General features: G+C 42.0%; 2 protein-coding genes across 3 annotated transcripts in view; one reads left to right on the plus strand and one right to left on the minus strand.

Annotated features, from left to right (window-relative positions):
• siae (sialic acid acetylesterase) overlaps nucleotides 1-11831 on the minus strand; it is a 61611-nt gene extending 49780 nt beyond the window's left edge. Inside the window, exons 1-3 of one of the 2 annotated variants that reach the window (XM_063038696.1) lie at nucleotides 11695-11819; nucleotides 9410-9700; nucleotides 7978-8142 (exon numbers count right to left, since the gene is read on the minus strand). In XM_063038696.1, coding sequence (XP_062894766.1) covers nucleotides 7978-8104 — 127 coding nt within the window. In that variant the 5' untranslated portion in view covers nucleotides 8105-8142; nucleotides 9410-9700; nucleotides 11695-11819. Of the gene's footprint in view, nucleotides 1-7977; nucleotides 8143-9409; nucleotides 9701-11694 lie in introns of both variants that reach the window. The other variant, XM_063038694.1, reaches the window with a different exon arrangement.
• Nucleotides 11832-12916: 1085 nt separating this feature from the next.
• acad8 (acyl-CoA dehydrogenase family, member 8) overlaps nucleotides 12917-18192 on the plus strand; it is a 106133-nt gene continuing 100857 nt past the window's right edge. Inside the window, exon 1 of the mRNA XM_063038701.1 lies at nucleotides 12917-13067. Within this exon, the coding sequence (XP_062894771.1) occupies nucleotides 12983-13067 (85 nt within the window). The 5' untranslated portion in view covers nucleotides 12917-12982. The remainder of the gene's footprint in view (nucleotides 13068-18192) is intronic.

An 18192-nucleotide genomic window follows, 5' to 3' on the forward strand; every position in this document is an offset into this window, starting at 1 on the left:
TCTCTTCGTGCTAAGAGTGGTCCCCAACCAAGACGAAGGGTCTCGGCCCAAAACTTCGACTGTACCTCTTCCTAGAGATGCTGCCTGGCCTGCTGCGTTCACCAGCGACTTTGATGTGTGCCCCCTCGAGTATCGCTGTCTCCCATCACCCCTCGATAGGACCGTGTTGTTGCAGGAAAACAAGCCCAGGGCTCCCACTGATTCAGCGATATTGGTGTGTTGCAATGATTTTAAATGTTCATACGAGGAAAATATGCGCTGTGTGTTTAACATCCAAATGTTACTTAAAATGTTATAATGCTATTGACTTCTAAGTGACTTATAATTCAGTGGTCCTCAACCTCCGGGCCGTGAAGAATACAGCAGTGGCCGGAACGCACCCAGCACATCTTTAAGAAAAAAGTGTCAAACGTTAAACGTCAAGCGTCAAGCGTTAAATGTCAAATTACTAAGATTCGTAAACAGGATGATACTTTCACAGTTGATCATGTTGGGATAAACCAAACCTTTCAAGAATTTTATACTTCTTTATATCACTCTGATTTTCCTCATGATTCTAATTTCATGCATGATTTTTTAAGTAAATTGAGTTTTCCGAAACTATCATCCGAAGATTCCCTATCATTAGAAACTTCCATTTCAGAGGAAGAAATAATAACTGCAAGCTCATCATTGAATTCCGGTAAAGCACCCGGTCCGGATGGGTTTACAGTGGAATTTTTAAAATTTTTTTCCTCCATTCTTTCTTCTAAGTTGTCTAGAATATTCAAGGAAGCAATCAGTTTAGGAAAAATCAGTTTAGGTAAAATCAGTTTAGGTAAATTACCACAATCGTTTTATGAAGCCTCTATTTCCTTAATTCTTAAAAAGAATAAAGATCCTACTGATTGTGCATCATACAGACCGATATCTCTTCTGAATGTAGACTCTAAAATTTTTTCAAAAATTCTAGCTACTAGACTGGAGAAGGTGTTACCTCAAATTATTTTCATGGATCAAACCGGATTTATTAAAAATCGCTATTCATCCTTTAATATTAGGAGGTTAATGAATATTGTTTACACCCCCTCATTTACTACCCCAGAATGTATAATCTCATTAGATGCTGAGAAAGCCTTTGACAGAGTTGAATGGCCTTATTTATTTAATGTTCTTGAGAAATTTAATTTTAATTTGACATTTATATCTTGGATTAAATTGTTATATTACTCCCCGGTAGCCTCGGTTTGTACAAATAATTATAGATCTCCTTTTTTTCGTCTTTTTCGTGGTACTAGGCAAGGTTGCCCTCTTAGTCCTTTACTATTTAATATTGCTCTTGAACCTTTAGCAATTGCTATTCGTGACTCGCCAAATATTGTTGGTATTACCCGTGGAAACGAAATACATAAATTATCATTATATGCAGGTGATTTGTTGTTATACATCTCTAACCCGGAGAAGTCAATTCCTGCTATCCTAGATCTGTTAGCTCAATTTAGTAACTTCTCTGGTTACAAATTGAATCTTAGTAAGAGTGAATTATTCCCTTTAAATAAGCATGTACCTATTTATGGACGTTTACCATTTAAATTGGTTACTGATTCATTTATATATTTAGGGATAACAATTACGAAAAAATATAAAGATTTATTTAAAGCTAATTTTTTACCTTTAATTGATCAGATTAAACTTTTATTTACCAAATGGTCCCCAATCTCTTTGTCTTTGATTGGTCGGATTAATGCTATTAAGATGATCATTTTGCCCAAATTTTTGTATATATTCCAATCGGTTCCAATTTTTATCCCAAAATCTTTTTTTGATAACGTAGATTCAAAAATTTCCTCATATATTTGGCAGAATAAAAATCCTAGGTTAGGTAAAAGGTATCTACAGAAATCTAAAAAGGAGGGGGGGCTCGCCCTCCCGAATTTTAGATTCTATTATTGGGCAATTAATATTCGATATTTAAAATTTTGGTTACAAGATTTGGACGCATCTTTAAACCCTCATTGGGTAAATCTTGAATCTAATTCATTACAAGGGTTTTCCTTGGGTTCGGTTTTAGGAACTTTACTTCCTTTTACTTCTTTTAAATCATATAAACAAATGAACAACCCAATAGTTAAGCATACTTTACGTATATGGTTTCAATTCCGAAGATTTTTTGGGTTTAATCAATTTATTCTAGCAAGTCCCATTACATCAAATTTTCTTTTTCAACCTTCCACGATGGGTCAAGCTTACTTTGATTGGAAAACCAAAGGTATAATATCTTTTTGCGATTTATTCTTGGATAACTGTTTTATGTCTTTTGATCAACTCTCTAATAAATATAACCTACCCAGATTTCACTTTTTTAGATATCTACAGATTAGAAACGTTTTAATTACTGTCTCTCCTAATTTTCCAAACCCATATCCAATGGACACTTCGGAAAAAATCTTAGATTTAAATCTCTCTCAGAAAAGTGTAGTAGCAATTATATATAATATAATTATGAATCTATGTCCTGATGCTTCTAATAAAATTAAAGCTGACTGGGAAAGAGAACTTGAGATTAATATACCGACTGATAAATGGGAAAAAATTCTTCAGTTGGTGAATTCATCCTCTGTATGTGCTAAGCATAGGTTGATACAGTTTAAAGCAGTGCACAGGGCTCATATGTCCAAAGATAAACTATCTCGTTATTACTCTTATATTAATCCAATATGTGACAGATGTCATTTCGAGATAGCTTCTTTAACCCACATGTTCTGGTCATGTCCCTTGTTGGAGAAATATTGGAAAGATATTTTTGATATTATTTCAACGGTCCTAAACATAGACTTACAACCTCATCCAGTTACTGCTATCTTTGGATTACCAATGATAGACTTAAATAATTTAACCTCTTCATCACGAAGGATGATTGCATTTCTTACTTTAATGCCTAGAAGGTCCATTTTGTTGAATTGGAAAGAGATTAACCCTCCTAAGGGTTTCACAAACTATGGTGTGTTTGAATTTGGAGAAAATTAGAAGTGCAGTTTATGACCCTTCCATTAAGTTTGAAAAAACTTGGAGGCCATTCATTCAGCATTTTCATTTGATGTAATTTGATCATTTCCAAACTTGTTTTATCTCTCTGTACTGTTGTTGGAGGGGAATGGAGTCGTCGACACTAAGGTTTTCTTCTTTTCCATTTTTAAGTTGTTAGTTTTGCCCAAGTCTTTTAGTTTAGTTGATTAATTTTGTTTTTCTTTGGGGATGGGGTTTGTTTTTTTTTGTTTTGTTTTTTTTTTCTTTTTCATGTTTTTTTTCCCAGTTTTTTTTTTACTTTGTATTATCCGTGGTTAGTTCTACATGTTTGGGAGCTTTGTTAATTTACACTACTTGGTTTTGCAATTACTTTTTTTAAGTGCAACAATATATCTCCTACTATTTGTATTATTGCTATGTATTGTTTCTGTATTTTGAAATTAATAAAAAGATTGAAAAAGAAAGAAAAAAAGAAAAAAGCCGAAATAAACAAGCTAATTAATTAGGTGCCGCCCAGCACGTAAATGTCGGCCCAGATCAGAGGCGATTGCCAAGGAGCTATGCTATTGATGTCCTACGTGATGAAGCCAAACTCCCTGTAGACTTTCTTAAAGTTGAAATAGAATAAACATGACAATATAAGTGCATATTTTAATGTAACATTTGCTGCATATACCCAACTTGGTTTACAGATTAGACAAAATCACTAAACAAAGTATTACATACACCCTTGGAGGTCGACGGGGGGGGGGGGGAGGTGCTACCTCCCTGAAATGAGTTTTTGCAGGGTGGGATGTCTGCAATCCCATCCTCCTGCTTCTCCCTGCAACCTTTCATGCCCTGATAAATCATGAACCTAATAACCTCCACCTTAAATGCACCCAGTGATCTGGCCCCCACAGCCGCCTGTAGCAAGGATTTTTCACAGATTCACCACACTCTGGTTAAAGAAATTCTTCCTCATCTCAGTTCCAAAGGGATGTCCTTCTGTTTTGAGGCTGTGCCCTCTGGTCCTAGGCTCCCTAACCAAAGGAAACATACTCTTTCATATCCACTCTATAAAGCTTTTCAACATTCGATTGGTTTCAACAAGATTCCCCTCCCCCCATTCTTCTATATTCCAGTGAGCACAGGCCAGAGTCTTGCGTCACTGTTCGTATGATAACTCTTTCATTCCTAGAATCTTTCTCATGAAACTCCTCTGAACCTTTTCCAATGTTAGCGCATCTTTTCTTAAATTCTAAAACTGCTCACGATACTGAAAGTGAGGCCTCACCAGTACCTTACAGGGCCTCAGCATTAGATTCTTGCTTTTATTTTCTAGTCCTCTTGAAGTGAATGCTAACATCGCATTCAAAGTTCAAAAGACATTTATTATCAAGGAATGTACATGTCACGAGGAAGCAGGTTCACAGGTTTCGTGAGTGAGACAGATTATGAACACTAGTTACGAATAAGCATGCTAGTAATTTATTTATAAACAGTAAAAGATTTGACCAAACCTCTAAATTCGTGAGTTACTCTGATTACAAAATTGAATATTCAACACACAGACACTTAGCTAAAAGTGCGTGGCTGGAGCAAATTTTCCAATGGTTCTGTGAAGCATGGCCTGGAGACAAAGGAAAAAGACCGAGCCTCCCGCATGTGCTAATCTTATACCTTTGAGGTATTTGAAACAGGGTTGGATTAAGCTAGTGCGGGGCCTGTAGCGTATGTTATAAAGGGGCCCTAAATTTTAAAAATGCACTTAAAGTATTAAAACATAAATTATTTACTTGCATAGTAAAATAATTCAATTTTTTCATTTGCTATACAGCCAGATAATATGACAAATGTCTGACACTTCAGTAATAGTATTACTTACATGTAGGTATCAATTTCAAATGTCAAAAGTAACAAAACTACAATTTAAAAGTTAGATTTTCTAGATTTAGCATGAGCAAATTTGTTGATGATACTGGGAGTGTCTATTTCACGCAGAAGTTCATGTTCAATGCTAATTAGAGTGAGATTGTTCAATCTGTTTTGACCCATGGTGCTCCTGAGTTCATTTTTAATTCTTTTTAGTTTTGAAAATGAGCGTTCTCCACTGCAGTTGGTAACCATGAGTGACAAATACATGCGCAAGGCATTTTCTACATTTGGAAAACATGACTCCAAAGAATTGTCAGTTATCAAATGGTACAACTGTAACTCTACAAGGTCTCGTTTGGCGCCAATATGAGAAGCAAGATCAGTTTTCAACAGTTCAGTAAACTGCACAAATTCTTCATTAATACTTTCTTCCAGATCTTCCGGATTTGATTTAATAAGATTTGTTGACCTCTTTACAATCTCTTCAGGTGTAAATGACTGTAACTGATGAAGGAATCCAAAAACACCGTTCACCTTTAGATAAGCTTTCTGCCTTTTTCTGTCTTTTTCCAAGAACTTCACAAATTTTTCAACTGGTTCAGACGGCAAAATGTAGCACACAGTCAAAGTCAGCTGGTCCACATTATATATCTGGAGTAGAATCCAATGAAACAGAATAATACTTGTATTTCTTCACTTCACCGATAATATGATCCAGTGTGCTGGGTCCAATCAGATTGATGAATTCCTCACATGTTGTTTTAGATAGGTATGATTTATGTCCCCTTCCTTGGTTTGCATGAGCATTTATACCATGACACAGCAAGGAGCCAACATACTGCGTGCACTTTAACACATTTAATCCTGTATTCATGACTTTGTCAATTTTGTCTACATTTTACCAGAAGTGAAATGCTTATCCTTTTTTAAACATTCTAGTCTATTTCTTTATTCTGGAGCCTTCCATAACGCCTCCTGCACTCTCCTTCCCTTTTTCTTTCTTTCTTTCTTTCTTTTTAAATCTTTTTATTGAATAAGTATACAAAAAAGGTAAGCCATATAAACATTAATACAATGTTAAAGTATAATAAAATTCCAAAAGATAACAATACCAAAAAGAAAATACTACAAACAATGTAATTTAAGCATAAGAAACCAAGATAACATAATAGTATACTAGATTTTATATATATCAATGGAAAAAAAGAAAAAAAAACCCCAAAAAAAAAACCCACCGTGCCACTAACTAAAAGCAAAGCAAAGCAATGGGCTAACTTGAAACCAAACAGAGTTAAACTTAAAATCACGTCCTCAATCCCGACCTCCATTAAAACAGTGAAAAAAAACAAGAAGGGTAAATATTACATTAAATGAAAATATCGAATAAAAGGTCCCCAAATCTGTTCAAATTTAAATGAAGAATCATAAAGGTTACTTCTAATTTTCTCCAGATTCAAACATAAAATCGTCTGAGAAAACCAAAAAAAGGTAGTTGGAGCATTAAGCTCTTTCCAATGTTGTAAAATACATCTTTTCGCCATTAAAGTAAGAAATGCAATCATTCTACGGGCTGAAGGGGAAAGATTACTAGAAATTTTAGGTAGTCCAAAGATAGCAGTAATCCTTTTTCTTTATTGTAGGGTAACATAATTGGTGGAAATGAACATAATTCACCAACATTGAGTTGGGGTTTCACTTTTAGAGGCTGATCTGACGTGATGACATAATTATGTAAAGGGTTTTCAGCATGCTTTAAGTGCAGTTTTTTGTTCAAAAAATGAGTTGCTAGGGCTTTTCTGAAACACAGAACGCCTTTGCCATTTCTGTTTGCAAAAACCTACGTTGGTGACCCCGATGCTCTGGGATGATTCCAGAGTTATTGAACATGTCAGCCAATGCACTTGCTTTGAAACTGCCAGAGTTTTGAGAGCAAAATGCTGTTGCTTGGTTTGTACAAGCTGAGGCACAGTTTGCTCTGTGAGAAATCTCCACCAACACCAGTGGCAGTGTTGCTCGGCAACACTAATGGACCACACATTGTCTCTCCTGGGAAACCACCATCCTTGTTTTATTTTTAAAGAACTCTTCATGCAGAAAATGCCTGATCAAATTCGCATTGCCATCACTAATGCACCCATGAAAGCAATTTGGTAAAATGGCTGATAGTCTACACTCAGCCAGGCAGTGGTGTATCATTCCTCCTCCTTTTCCTACCTCTACCATCCCAGTCAGCTGGGGTCCCAACATAGGACGCCTGCTGCTGTGAAACAGATGATGCTGGGCCTGTGTTTTTATCATGCTCGCTTTGGTAGGAACACTACGAAATGCCGACCCCCTTGCAGCTTCAATAGTGCTAGTGCATCAGGACATCAGAGGTCTGTGAACACCACGAGTTCCAGCTGCCAACGACCTCTACTGTTCATTATGGACACCCTTTCAGAGTGACGTTTCCTGTGTGACACGGGTGCTGAAGTGAGTGTGCTGCCAGCATCGCCTATTGATGAGAAGGCAAAGAGCGATGAAACCTCATCGGAGGCCGCCAATGGCAGCAGGATCCAGATTTATGGGGCACGACAGGTGATGCTCGGCTTCAGTGGGTGATGTTACACATGGGATTTCATCCTGGCTAAACTGGCCAGACCACTGTTTGGTGCAGATTTCCTGGGTGCCCAAGGACTGTTGGTCGGTCTTAAAAACTGCCAGCTTGTGGATATTAAGGACTTTAGGCTGTTACCCTGCACCTCCAGCAAGTTCCCCACCATGAATGAATATCCCTTTACACTGTGATATTATTGCTACATTCACTTAAGTTGGTGCCACTGTACCGTTAAGTCAGTTAAGTGTGCCTTACAGGTAGACACCTCCCACCCCCCGCCACTGGTGCTCCAGTAGGACCCCTTTTTTCCCACTATTTCAGGAAAACTTTTGGATTTCCTTTAAAATTTCTCTATTTTCAACTACATTTGTTTTGTGTGTCTTATTTCCTTTACCAATTCTCTTTAATTATTTAATTTCCTCTGTGGTTCTTTCTCCCTTTAAACGTTAATCCTACCCACCACTTTTACTGATCAACAGTCTCACGAACATTTCACACGACAAAATGGAATTTCTTACCTTCATTCACTGCAGTAGTCTGCCGACTATAAATGCCACCATCTCCCCAAACACTCACGTTAACTGTTGCTCCCACTACACCATATCCCCAGACAACAGCTCGAGAGGGCTGTTGCTGTAACACCATGTGACTGGCATAGTAAGATCCAAATCGAAATTCTGACCCTAAAAAAGACAGACATCATTAAAAAGGAAATCCCTCCTTAATAGTTCACCCTACTAGCATCCAGGATCTGGATCGTCATACCAATAAAGAAGATACCAATAAACCTAGGAGAATATAAATAAGATATAAAAGAGATGTTAGGAGCAGCTATCCTGAAAAATCATACAAGGATCTAGTTAGAATTTGTTCCAATCCAGTACCAATCCCACTGTGAAGGGACTGCATGAATAAAGGGACTACTTTTTCCTGGATGGGTAACAAGTTTATGTTGTTTCAAATCAAACAGCCATCAGGATTTTGCCTTTATTACAGGGCTACTGGATCTCTGCAGTCATTCAGAGTGTGGCCTCTGGACAAGATGGCAGTGAGCTGTGATGTTTGTTGAGGTCGGCTCAGACTCAGTTGTCTTTTCAGGTTTGTAGGGATGGTTTTGGGGGCAGTGCCAGTTTGTAGGGATGGTTTTGGAGTTAGGGGACAAGTTAGGGTTAGACACAGGGATGAAGGGGAGATAGAAGTCGGAAGTCAGGGTGCTCCATTGTCAAAGGCTATGGCCAATGAGTCCCAGGTTCAAAGGTCTGTGCAGGCAGCAGCAATGAGGGCAGGTGACACCCCAGGTTGGCGAGTCAGAGTTTCAGGCCCAGAGATACAAGTCCCGTGATTGGCGAGCCCTGGGGTTGAAACCCAAAGGTTGGTGAAGTCTAGAGTTCAAAGCTAGAGGTCAAAGACCAGGGATTGGCGAGTCCAAAGGTCGAAGCCTGAAGATCAAAGATAGGGTGGCAAGTCTGGAAATCTAAGCCCGGAGAATGCCCCAGGTCAGCGTGTCAAGTCCTGGCCAAAAACAGGACGTTGGAGCCCCAGTACCTGTAAGTCTGAGACCTGGGGGCAGCCTGTCCTTCATTTGGAGGCTTGTGTGTGAGAGAAGGTGGGACAGGGGCTTGTTTTGCTGTTGATGTTTTGTTTCGTTGTTGTGTTTTTTCTTGTGATATTCTGCTGAATATGGTTGGCATGCTATGTTGGCACCGGAATGCGTGACAAGTTTGCTATCTGCCCCAGCACATCGTTAGGCTGTGTTGGTCGTTAACGCAAACAATACATTTCACTGTACATTTGCAATGTACATGTGACAAATGAATCTGAATCTGTTATAGACATAATAACTCAGTAGTGATGGTTGTCTTTCGAAGAGGCAGACCATAAATTTGCCATGATGCCACTGGCTCTTAAAGGATTCTAAAATTATCAGTTCATTACCACACTGATTATTACCTTGAGCTGGGTCAGACTGTCGCAGCTTTATTCTGAGATGAGGTTCAAATTACACATGGATCCTATTCTTAAGAGCAAGGTTCAGCTGTAAAGTCAAAGTTAATTGTCCCGGGAAATTCATCCATCTCATTCGCCTCTTCCATGATCTTCTCATCCTGTTTAGTGGCACTTCAACACCATTTGACATTTCCAATCATGTGAAACAGGGCTGTGCACTCATTCCAATCCTATTCAACCTATTTTTCATGTGTCCTCAGCTATTTGTACAACAGCTTCAAAGAGCAGCACATCCTGCAGTTATAAAAAGAAGTCAGGCTCTAGCAGAGTGGCTGTGTTTGAGTCCTACGTGTAGGATTCGGGGTCAAGGTGCCATGGTTTTGGCCGTGAGACTTTAGGGAAGAGGCTGAGCAGGACAAGAGCCAAGATAAGCACAGTCTTTCAAATTTAGTCTTCACATTCACTGGTCAGGAGAAGGCAGAGGTAGCCAAGTCTGTGGCAGCAGGACTAGCCCTGGGACTCAGCAGGGATGGGTGAAAGCAGAAAGGACAGTAGTGACAAGGGATTCAAGAGTTAGAGAGACTGACAGGAGATTCAACAGCTCCAGTGAAACCCCAGGATGGCGCATTGCCTCAAGGATGTGACTGGGCAGTTGCAGGGCATTCTTTGGGTGGGGGAGGGGCGTGCGGGGGAGAAAATGGGAGGTCAGCAGCAAGAAGTTCTGGTGCACATTGGTTCAAACGACAGAGGTGGAAAAGGAGGATAAAGTCCGGTGGAGTGAAAATAAGGAGTTGGGAAAGTCACAAAAGCACAACCTTGAGTTTTGTCATCTCTATCTTATTGCCTGTGCCACGATATGACAGATTAATGCATGACTGAAGGGGCAGAGATTTGGTTTTATGGATCATTGGCATGTCTTATGGGACAGAAGTGACCTGTACAAGAGGGACAGGTTACACCTGAGGACAGATTTGCTGGTGCTACTATGGAGGCTTTTAACTAGGTCAGTGTGGGGGGGGTGGTGAGGGCTGGACGCTGAGATTGCATTTTATCACAGTAAGGTTAATGAAGAAGACAGGCATGACTGGGAGTGAGAGAAGACTGGAATGGCAGGGAGCAAAGGAACAATATTTGATTTATTTCAGTGTAAGAGGTCTGACAGGTAGAGTTCAGAGTATAGGAACCAGGTTGCAAAACTGTCCTTGTAACTTCAAACTGATGATTGCTTGCAATTAACATTAGGAACTAAAGGCTGTTCTAATTTGAATTAATATATGCTGTATTCACATAATTCCTTAACTCCAGTAATCCCCTAACCATCATCCTACATTAATGATTTAAAATTAGAATGTATAAGGCATGGGTAGCAAGTTTGCACTTGGCACTAAAATAGGCAGAGACATCGACAGTGAAGGTGGGATATCAGGATTTACAGAGGTATTTTGGTCAGCTGAGTAACTGGGTCAAAGAATGGCAAACAGGGTTTAATTCAGATAAGTGTGAGGTGGTGCATTATGAGAGGACAAATGAAAATAGGGCTTTCACAGTAGGGCCCTGAGGAGAGTGTGAACAGAGGGGACCTACAAAGTGTACCTTAGATCTAGATTCTTCCATTGGAGGAAAGATTATCTACCCTGTTCCTCTCAGGTTTTTAAACAGTTCAGTCAAGTTGCCTCTCACCTTTCAAAATTTCATCAGCCTTTTCAACTTTTCCATATACAAGACAACTTATAAATTGCAACGATTTGTCTAGTAAGACAATATCTGCCGAGATCTCGACCCTCAAAGTTTAGTCTATTTCCCTTGTATCTATTGCCTAACCAGCTGAGTTGCTCCAGATTCCAGCATCTGCAGTGTATTATATTGTACTATTCATATAATAAATCTTATCTGCACTACTTTTAATGCAGTATTAATACCTCATTAATAAAACCAGTACACAGTAGTCCATCTGCAGTCTCACCAAATGAACCATAACTTTCTATTTCTGTTTTCAATTCCCCAACACCAAATACTTTCCCGATCAGTTGCAATACAGGTACAGTATATGCACACTAGGCTTCAAGGATCATTGGGACACACGGATCTCTCTGCATCTCGGAGCTCGGCAATTAGTCATCATTTAAACAATATTCCTCCGCTTTGTACTGTCAGTGGACAATGTAACACTCTCCCATATCTGCACTTCTCCCGTATAGCGACAGCGAGTTGCTAGAAGTGGGCCCCGAGCGAAGGGCGAATCCCAGCAACAGCGCGGTCCCGGAAACCAGCCCGAGCGCAATCCCTACCTATACAGGAGCCGACGTGGGGCCACAGTGCGATTATAACGAATCGAACATACGACAACGCAACCATGATACCAAAACACCGAGGCCTCCGTCAAGTGTACAGAGACCTTAACGTCCCGTCCAGCGCCTAGACACACCCATACAGACCGTCACTGAACGCATAGCTCCGCCCCCGCAACTGGAGGGGGGGGAAACACAGTGCTGGAAGAACGGAGAGGTTGAGTGGAATCGGTGGAAGGAAACGGAGAGTCAATGTTTTTGATCAAGATCTTTCGTCTGAACTGGGAGAAGGCAGCGAGAGCAATACGGACAGTGGGGTAAAGAAGGGAAAACAAGAGTGGAGGAATGTAAGAAAGTAGGAAAGCGCAGAGCTGAACGAGGAATCAAGGGTAGGCACAAAGGATAGGTCAAGTTAGATTGAGTTTAATGTCATGTATCTTGCAAGCAGCGTTACAGGCAGGGAGATACAGACAACACAGAGTACAAACTATATAAGGCACTGAAGATGTAACAAAAAAAAGACAGCAAAACCTTTCTAAGTTATATGATCCTATGCTTCCTTGGAATGGAGGAGAATATAGGATGACTGTACACAAATGCTTAAAATTATGAGAGGAGATAAGGTAAAAGACTTTTCCTCCGGGTTGGACTGTCCAAAACAAATAGGCATGGTTTTAGGATGAGAGAGGAAAGATTTAAAAGGGAGTTGATGGGCACTTTTTTTACTCAGTGGGTGACTAGAATATGGAATTAGTTACTATATAGGAAGTTGGTGTTGCAGGTCCAATAGTATCGTTTAAGAAGCACTGGGACAGTGCATACTTGCTTCCTCTTCCATGTTCCGATGTTGTCTTTGAGCTGAAATTTTTAACTGTGTCTGTCTTTCCACGGATGTGATGACTTGCTGAGTGCTTCCACATTCTGTATTATATGAAGGATTTCTTAACTTGGCCCTGTGTTCTATGAAGTACATATAGAAGACTAAGAGGGGATCGCAGAGAAACATTAATTCTATTTATTTAATTAATTAATTCTAACATTCAGAGTGCTCGTAATGGTTGGAAAATGCAGAACCAAGGGGGAGGGGAAGAGGGGAAGGTGAATGGGGCGAGTGGGAAGAGTGAAGGAATGGGTAAGGTGGGAGGAAGGAGGTGAGGGTGGATGATGAGTGGGTGGGATGGGAGAGGGAACTGGAAGGAGCGGTGTCAATGTGCTGTGGGATACGGAGGAGGAATAAGAGCGGCGGAAGCAATCGGACTGTTTATCCGGAAGCAGAAGGTCTTTCAGGATGATTGGAGGTGCCGGCTGTTTGTTGAGAAGAATTGTCCACCGGTTCACGGTTGCCCACAGGGCCGTCCACAGCTGCATCGATCGTGAGTGCCCTTACCCGGGGTCGGGGTCGGGGTCGGGGTCGGGGTCGGGGTCGGGGTCGTGGTCGTGCTGTGATGTTTCTAGTCCGCGCTGCGAGAGAACGTGCCCTTGCTGTGACTTCTGTAGACTCGGTCGTGCTGTGGTGGGGGTCGGCCTGGCGAGAGTTGCTGGCTCAAGGCTCCGGTCGTCGGGCACCGTGAGCCACCCAGCGAGTCTTTTTGGCTCAGCACTTTGTGCAGTTCGTCATACAGCTTGGGAACAGGCCATTCAGCCCGCCATGTCTGTAAGACCAACAGCTGCATATGGGCGAAACGCAGCAATTGCAGCGAGCAAGGATAGACACTGTCAGCCCGACGAGTTGGGCAGAAGGCATTTTTCCGTGCTGTATGACTCTTTGACTGGAAATAATTACCAGCAATCGCTCTGGGGTCTCCTATGCCGTCAATTAACCATCTGGAAAGTACGGAAGTATGTCCTAGATTTCAACCAACCTCTGGGTGAAAAACAATTTCCTTGGATTGTCTGATCCTACCTACTCCTTACTCGACCTCTGTTTAAGGGGAAAGTATTGCCTCTATCTATGTTTATAATTTTTAATACTCCAGTCCGTAAGACTTTTAGGGAATCCTGCACAAGGAATCCCAAGTCTCTGCGGTTCCGATTTTTGAATCTTCTCACAAACCAGAAAATCTGCAGATGTTGGAAAACCGAGCAACACACACAAAATGCTGTAGGAACTCAGCAGGCCTGGTAGCATCTAGGAACCGAGTACAGTCGACGGTTTGGGCCAAAGCCCTTCGGCAGGACTGGAGAAAAAGCTGAGGAGTAGATTTGAAAGGTGGGGATAGGGGAGAGGGAAACACAAGATGATAAGTGAAACCTGGAGGGGGAGGGATGAAGTAACGAGCTGGGAGGTTGATTGGTGAAAGAGACAGAAGGCCATGGAAGACCGAAAGGGGGTGGGGGAGCACCAGAGGGAAGTGATGGGTAGGCATGGAGATAAGGTGAGAGAGAGAAAGGGGCTGGAAAATGGTGAAGGGGCTGGGAGGTGGGGCATTACGGGAAGTTCAAGAAATCAATGTTTATGCCATCAGGTTGGAGGCTGTCCAAACGTGATAGGTAGATAGATATATTTTATTAATCCTGAGAGAAATTTGGTTTCGTTACAGCTGCACCAACCAAGAATAGAGCGTAAATATAGCAATACAAAAACCCCCAACAATCAAACAACAAAATGCAAACTATGCCAGATGGAAAATAAGTCCAGGACCAGTCTATTGGCTCAGGGTGTCTGACCCTCCACGGGAGGAGCTGCACGTTCGATGGCCACGGGCAGGAACGACCTCCCGTGCCGCCTAGTATTGTGTCACGGTGGAATGTGGCCGAAGTCCAACAGTAAAAAGTTCAATATCCAGTCTGCAAACACGTTCCTCGATCGTAATATGACCCGGATTGCACCATATGTTGTTAACCAGATCAGTAAGCACCCAACTCCTTTATGCTTACCGCTCTCAGTGCACTTCCGGTCAGCCGGAACGGTATTACCCACCGAACTCCTCTTCTCCAAAAGTCTCTGTTGTTTCGACCCGGTTCTCTTTCAATATAAGGTGTTGTTCCTCCAACCTAAGTGTAGTCTCATCACAATAGTGGAGGGGGCCAGGGATGGACATATCGGAATGGGATGTGGAATTAAAATGGGTGGCCACTGGGAGATCCTGCTTTTTTTGAATTTTCTCTCTATTTAGAAAATAGTCTACCCTTTTATTTCTTCTATCAAATTGCATGACCATACACTTCCTGACACTACCCCATTTACTGCTTCTTTGCCCATTCTCTTAATGTAAGTCCTTCTGTAGCCTTTCAAAGGGCTTTTACATTTTTGGTCAATTTTCCACATGGGTTCTGGTTGAAGTCTATGTAGACAACAATCAACTGCACTATGCTATTCAACGTGCTTTGCTATCTTTTGAAAACAGCTCAGATTTCCAGCATCTGTTGCTTGTGGTTTTGATTTCTTCCTTGACTATCTTTGATTATTGTTTATTTCTGTTTGGAGATCAATCTTCCCCCCCCCACCGCGAATTCCAATGACTTCCCTACCACTGGCATTAGACACTTCTGCTTGTTTTACCTGGCTTAGAGTCATAGTTGTACAGCATAGAAATAGGTCCTTCAGCCCAACTTGTCCGTGCCAACCAATATGCTTAACTGAGCTAGTCCCAATTGCTTGTGGTAGAGGCTTATTCCTGCTGCCCTTCTTGAATATAGTACAATATATCCTTCTGTTATCTGTACCTGTTCTTCAGGCAGAGGTTTCTGTCAAACCCCCACTGGTCTTTTCAGTTGTCTCCCATAACACCCCATTATACATCTCATCAGGTCCTTGGGGATTTATCCACCTGCAAGCTTCCTGAAACACCAAATACCTTCTTTTCAACAGTAATTTGTTGTAGAATTCCACCCCTTCCATGAATTTTCCAAACAATAGTCCCCAATAGATACACTACCTTTCCATTTATAGATAAATTCTTCCCCTTAGAATTTTTTTTCAAATAATTTCCCTATCTCTGATATCTAGCTCGTTGGGCTATAGTTTACCTGGTTTATAACTGCTACTGTTGCTGAATAGAGGAACTATTGCCTCTATATAACTCTAGTCATTTGTGCCTAGTGAGGATGCAAAAATGTCTGCCAGGGCCCCAGCAATCTCCTCCCTTGCCTCCCGTTGCAGCCTTGGGTACATCTCAACAGTCCCTTAGGAGTTTATCCACTTTTATTTGCTGCAAAACATCCAATATTTCCTGATTCTTAATGTTCACATCCTCTGGAATGTCTCCCCAAGCTCTCCATCGACCACAGCGTTCTCCTTGGTTAATGCAGCTTAGAAGTACTCATTGAAGAACTTGCACCCCCAGCTCCACCACAGGTTATTACTTTGGTTTCTAATTGGCCCTACCCCTCCCTATCCAGTTACCATTCTTGACTTTAATACATTTGTAATCTTCTGAATTATCCTCGATCTTGCATTGCAGGTACTATTTCATGCCCACTTTCCCTTAATTACATTTTCAGTATGCGTGCATGAATGCTGCATTGTGTACTTGTGAGCATGGTGTCTTCAGTTCTCTCAGCCTTTTTCTTCATCCAACCACAGGGTGTCTTGGCCTTGCCTTTCATCCTTATGGAAGATCACATTTTATGACATTGGTCATTGCCTTTGTAGGTCAATGTAATCAGTATGGTTTTTAACAAAGTTTCTTGCATGATTCTGTATGCCAGCCTGGTCTAAAATATAGAAGTCTAACTGACCCAAGGGAGTGGTAGAATCAATATTCATAGATCCGTAAAGTAAGCAGAGCGGATCAATAAGGTGATTTTACATAGAAACATAGAAACATAGAAAATAGGTGCAGGAGTAGGCCATTCGGCCCTTCGAGCCTGCACCACCATTTATTATGATCATGGCTGATCATCCAACTCAGAACCCTGTGCCAGCCTTCCCTCCATACCCCCTGATCCCCGTAGCCACAAGGGCCACATCTAACTCCCTCTTAAATATAGTCAATGAACTGGCCTCAACTGTTTCCTGTGGCAGAGAATTCCACAGATTCACCACTCTCTGTGTGAAGAAGTTTTTCCTAATCTCGGTCCTAAAAGGCTTCCCCTTTATCCTCAAACTGTGACCCCTCGTTCTGGACTTCCCCAACATCGGGAACAATCTTCCTGCATCTAGCCTGTCCAATCCCTTTAGGATTTTATACGTTTCAATCAGATCCCCCCTCAATCTTCTAAATCCCAACGAGTACAAGCCCAGTTCATCCAGTCTTTCTTCATATGAAAGTCCTGCCATCCCAGGAATCAATCTGGTGAACCTTCTTTGTACTCCCTCTATGGCAAGGATGTCTTTCCTCAGATTAGGGGACCAAAACTGCACACAATACTCCAGGTGTGGTCTCACCAAGGCCTTGTACAACTGCAGTAGTACCTCCCTGCTCCTGTACTCGAATCCTCTCACTATAAATGCCAGCATACCATTCACCTTTTTCACAGCCTGCTGTACCTGCATGCCCACTTTCAATGACTGGTGTATAGTGACACCCAGGTTTCGTTGCACCTCCCCTTTTCCTAATCGGTCACCATTCAGATAATAAGCAACACACATCAAAGTTGCTGGTGAATGCAGCAGGCCAAGCAGCATCTATAGGAAGAGGCGCAGTCGACGTTTCAGGCCGAGACCCTTCGTCAGGACTAACTGAAGGAAGAGTGAGTAAGGGATTTGAAAGCTGGAGGGGGAGGGGGAGATGCAAACTGATAGGAGAAGACAGGAGGGGGAGGGATAGAGCCGAGAGCTGGACAGGTGATAGGCAAAAGGGGATACGAGAGGATCATGGGATAGGAGGTCCGGGAAGAAAGACGGGGGGGGGGCGTTGACCCAGAGGATGGGCAAGAGTTATATTCAGAGGGACAGAGGGAGAAAAAGGAGAGTGAGAGAAAAAATGTGTGCATAAAAATGAGTAACAGATGGGGTACGAGGGGGAGGTGGGGCCTAGCGGAAGTTAGAGAAGTCAATGTTCATGCCATCAGGTTGGAGGCTACCCAGACGGAATATAAGGTGTTGTTCCTCCAACCTGAGTGTGGCTTCATCTTTACAGTAGAGGAGGCCGTGGATAGACATGTCAGAATGGGAATGGGATGTGGAATTAAAATGTGTGGCCACTGGGAGATCCTGCTTTCTCTGGCGGACAGAGCGTAGATGTTCAGCAAAGCGGTCTCCCAGTCTGCGTCGGGTCTCACCAATATATAAAAGGCCACATCGGGAGCACCGGACGCAGTATATCACCCCAGTCGACTCACAGGTGAAGTGATGCCTCACCTGGAAGGACTGTTTGGGGCCCTGAATGGTGGTAAGGGAGGAAGTGTAAGGGCATGTGTAGCACTTGTTCCGCTTACACGGATAAGTGCCAGGAGGGAGATCAGTGGGGAGGGATGGGGGGGACGAATGGACAAGGGAGTTGTGTAGGGAGCGATCCCTGCGGAATGCAGAGAGAGGGAGGGAGGGAAAGATGTGCTTAGTGGTGGGATCCCGTTGGAGGTGGCGGAAGTTACGGAGAATAATATGTTGGACCC

Source organism: Mobula hypostoma, chromosome X2 (genome assembly GCF_963921235.1).
Source record: "Mobula hypostoma chromosome X2, sMobHyp1.1, whole genome shotgun sequence".
Classification (NCBI taxonomy): domain Eukaryota; kingdom Metazoa; phylum Chordata; class Chondrichthyes; order Myliobatiformes; family Myliobatidae; genus Mobula; species Mobula hypostoma.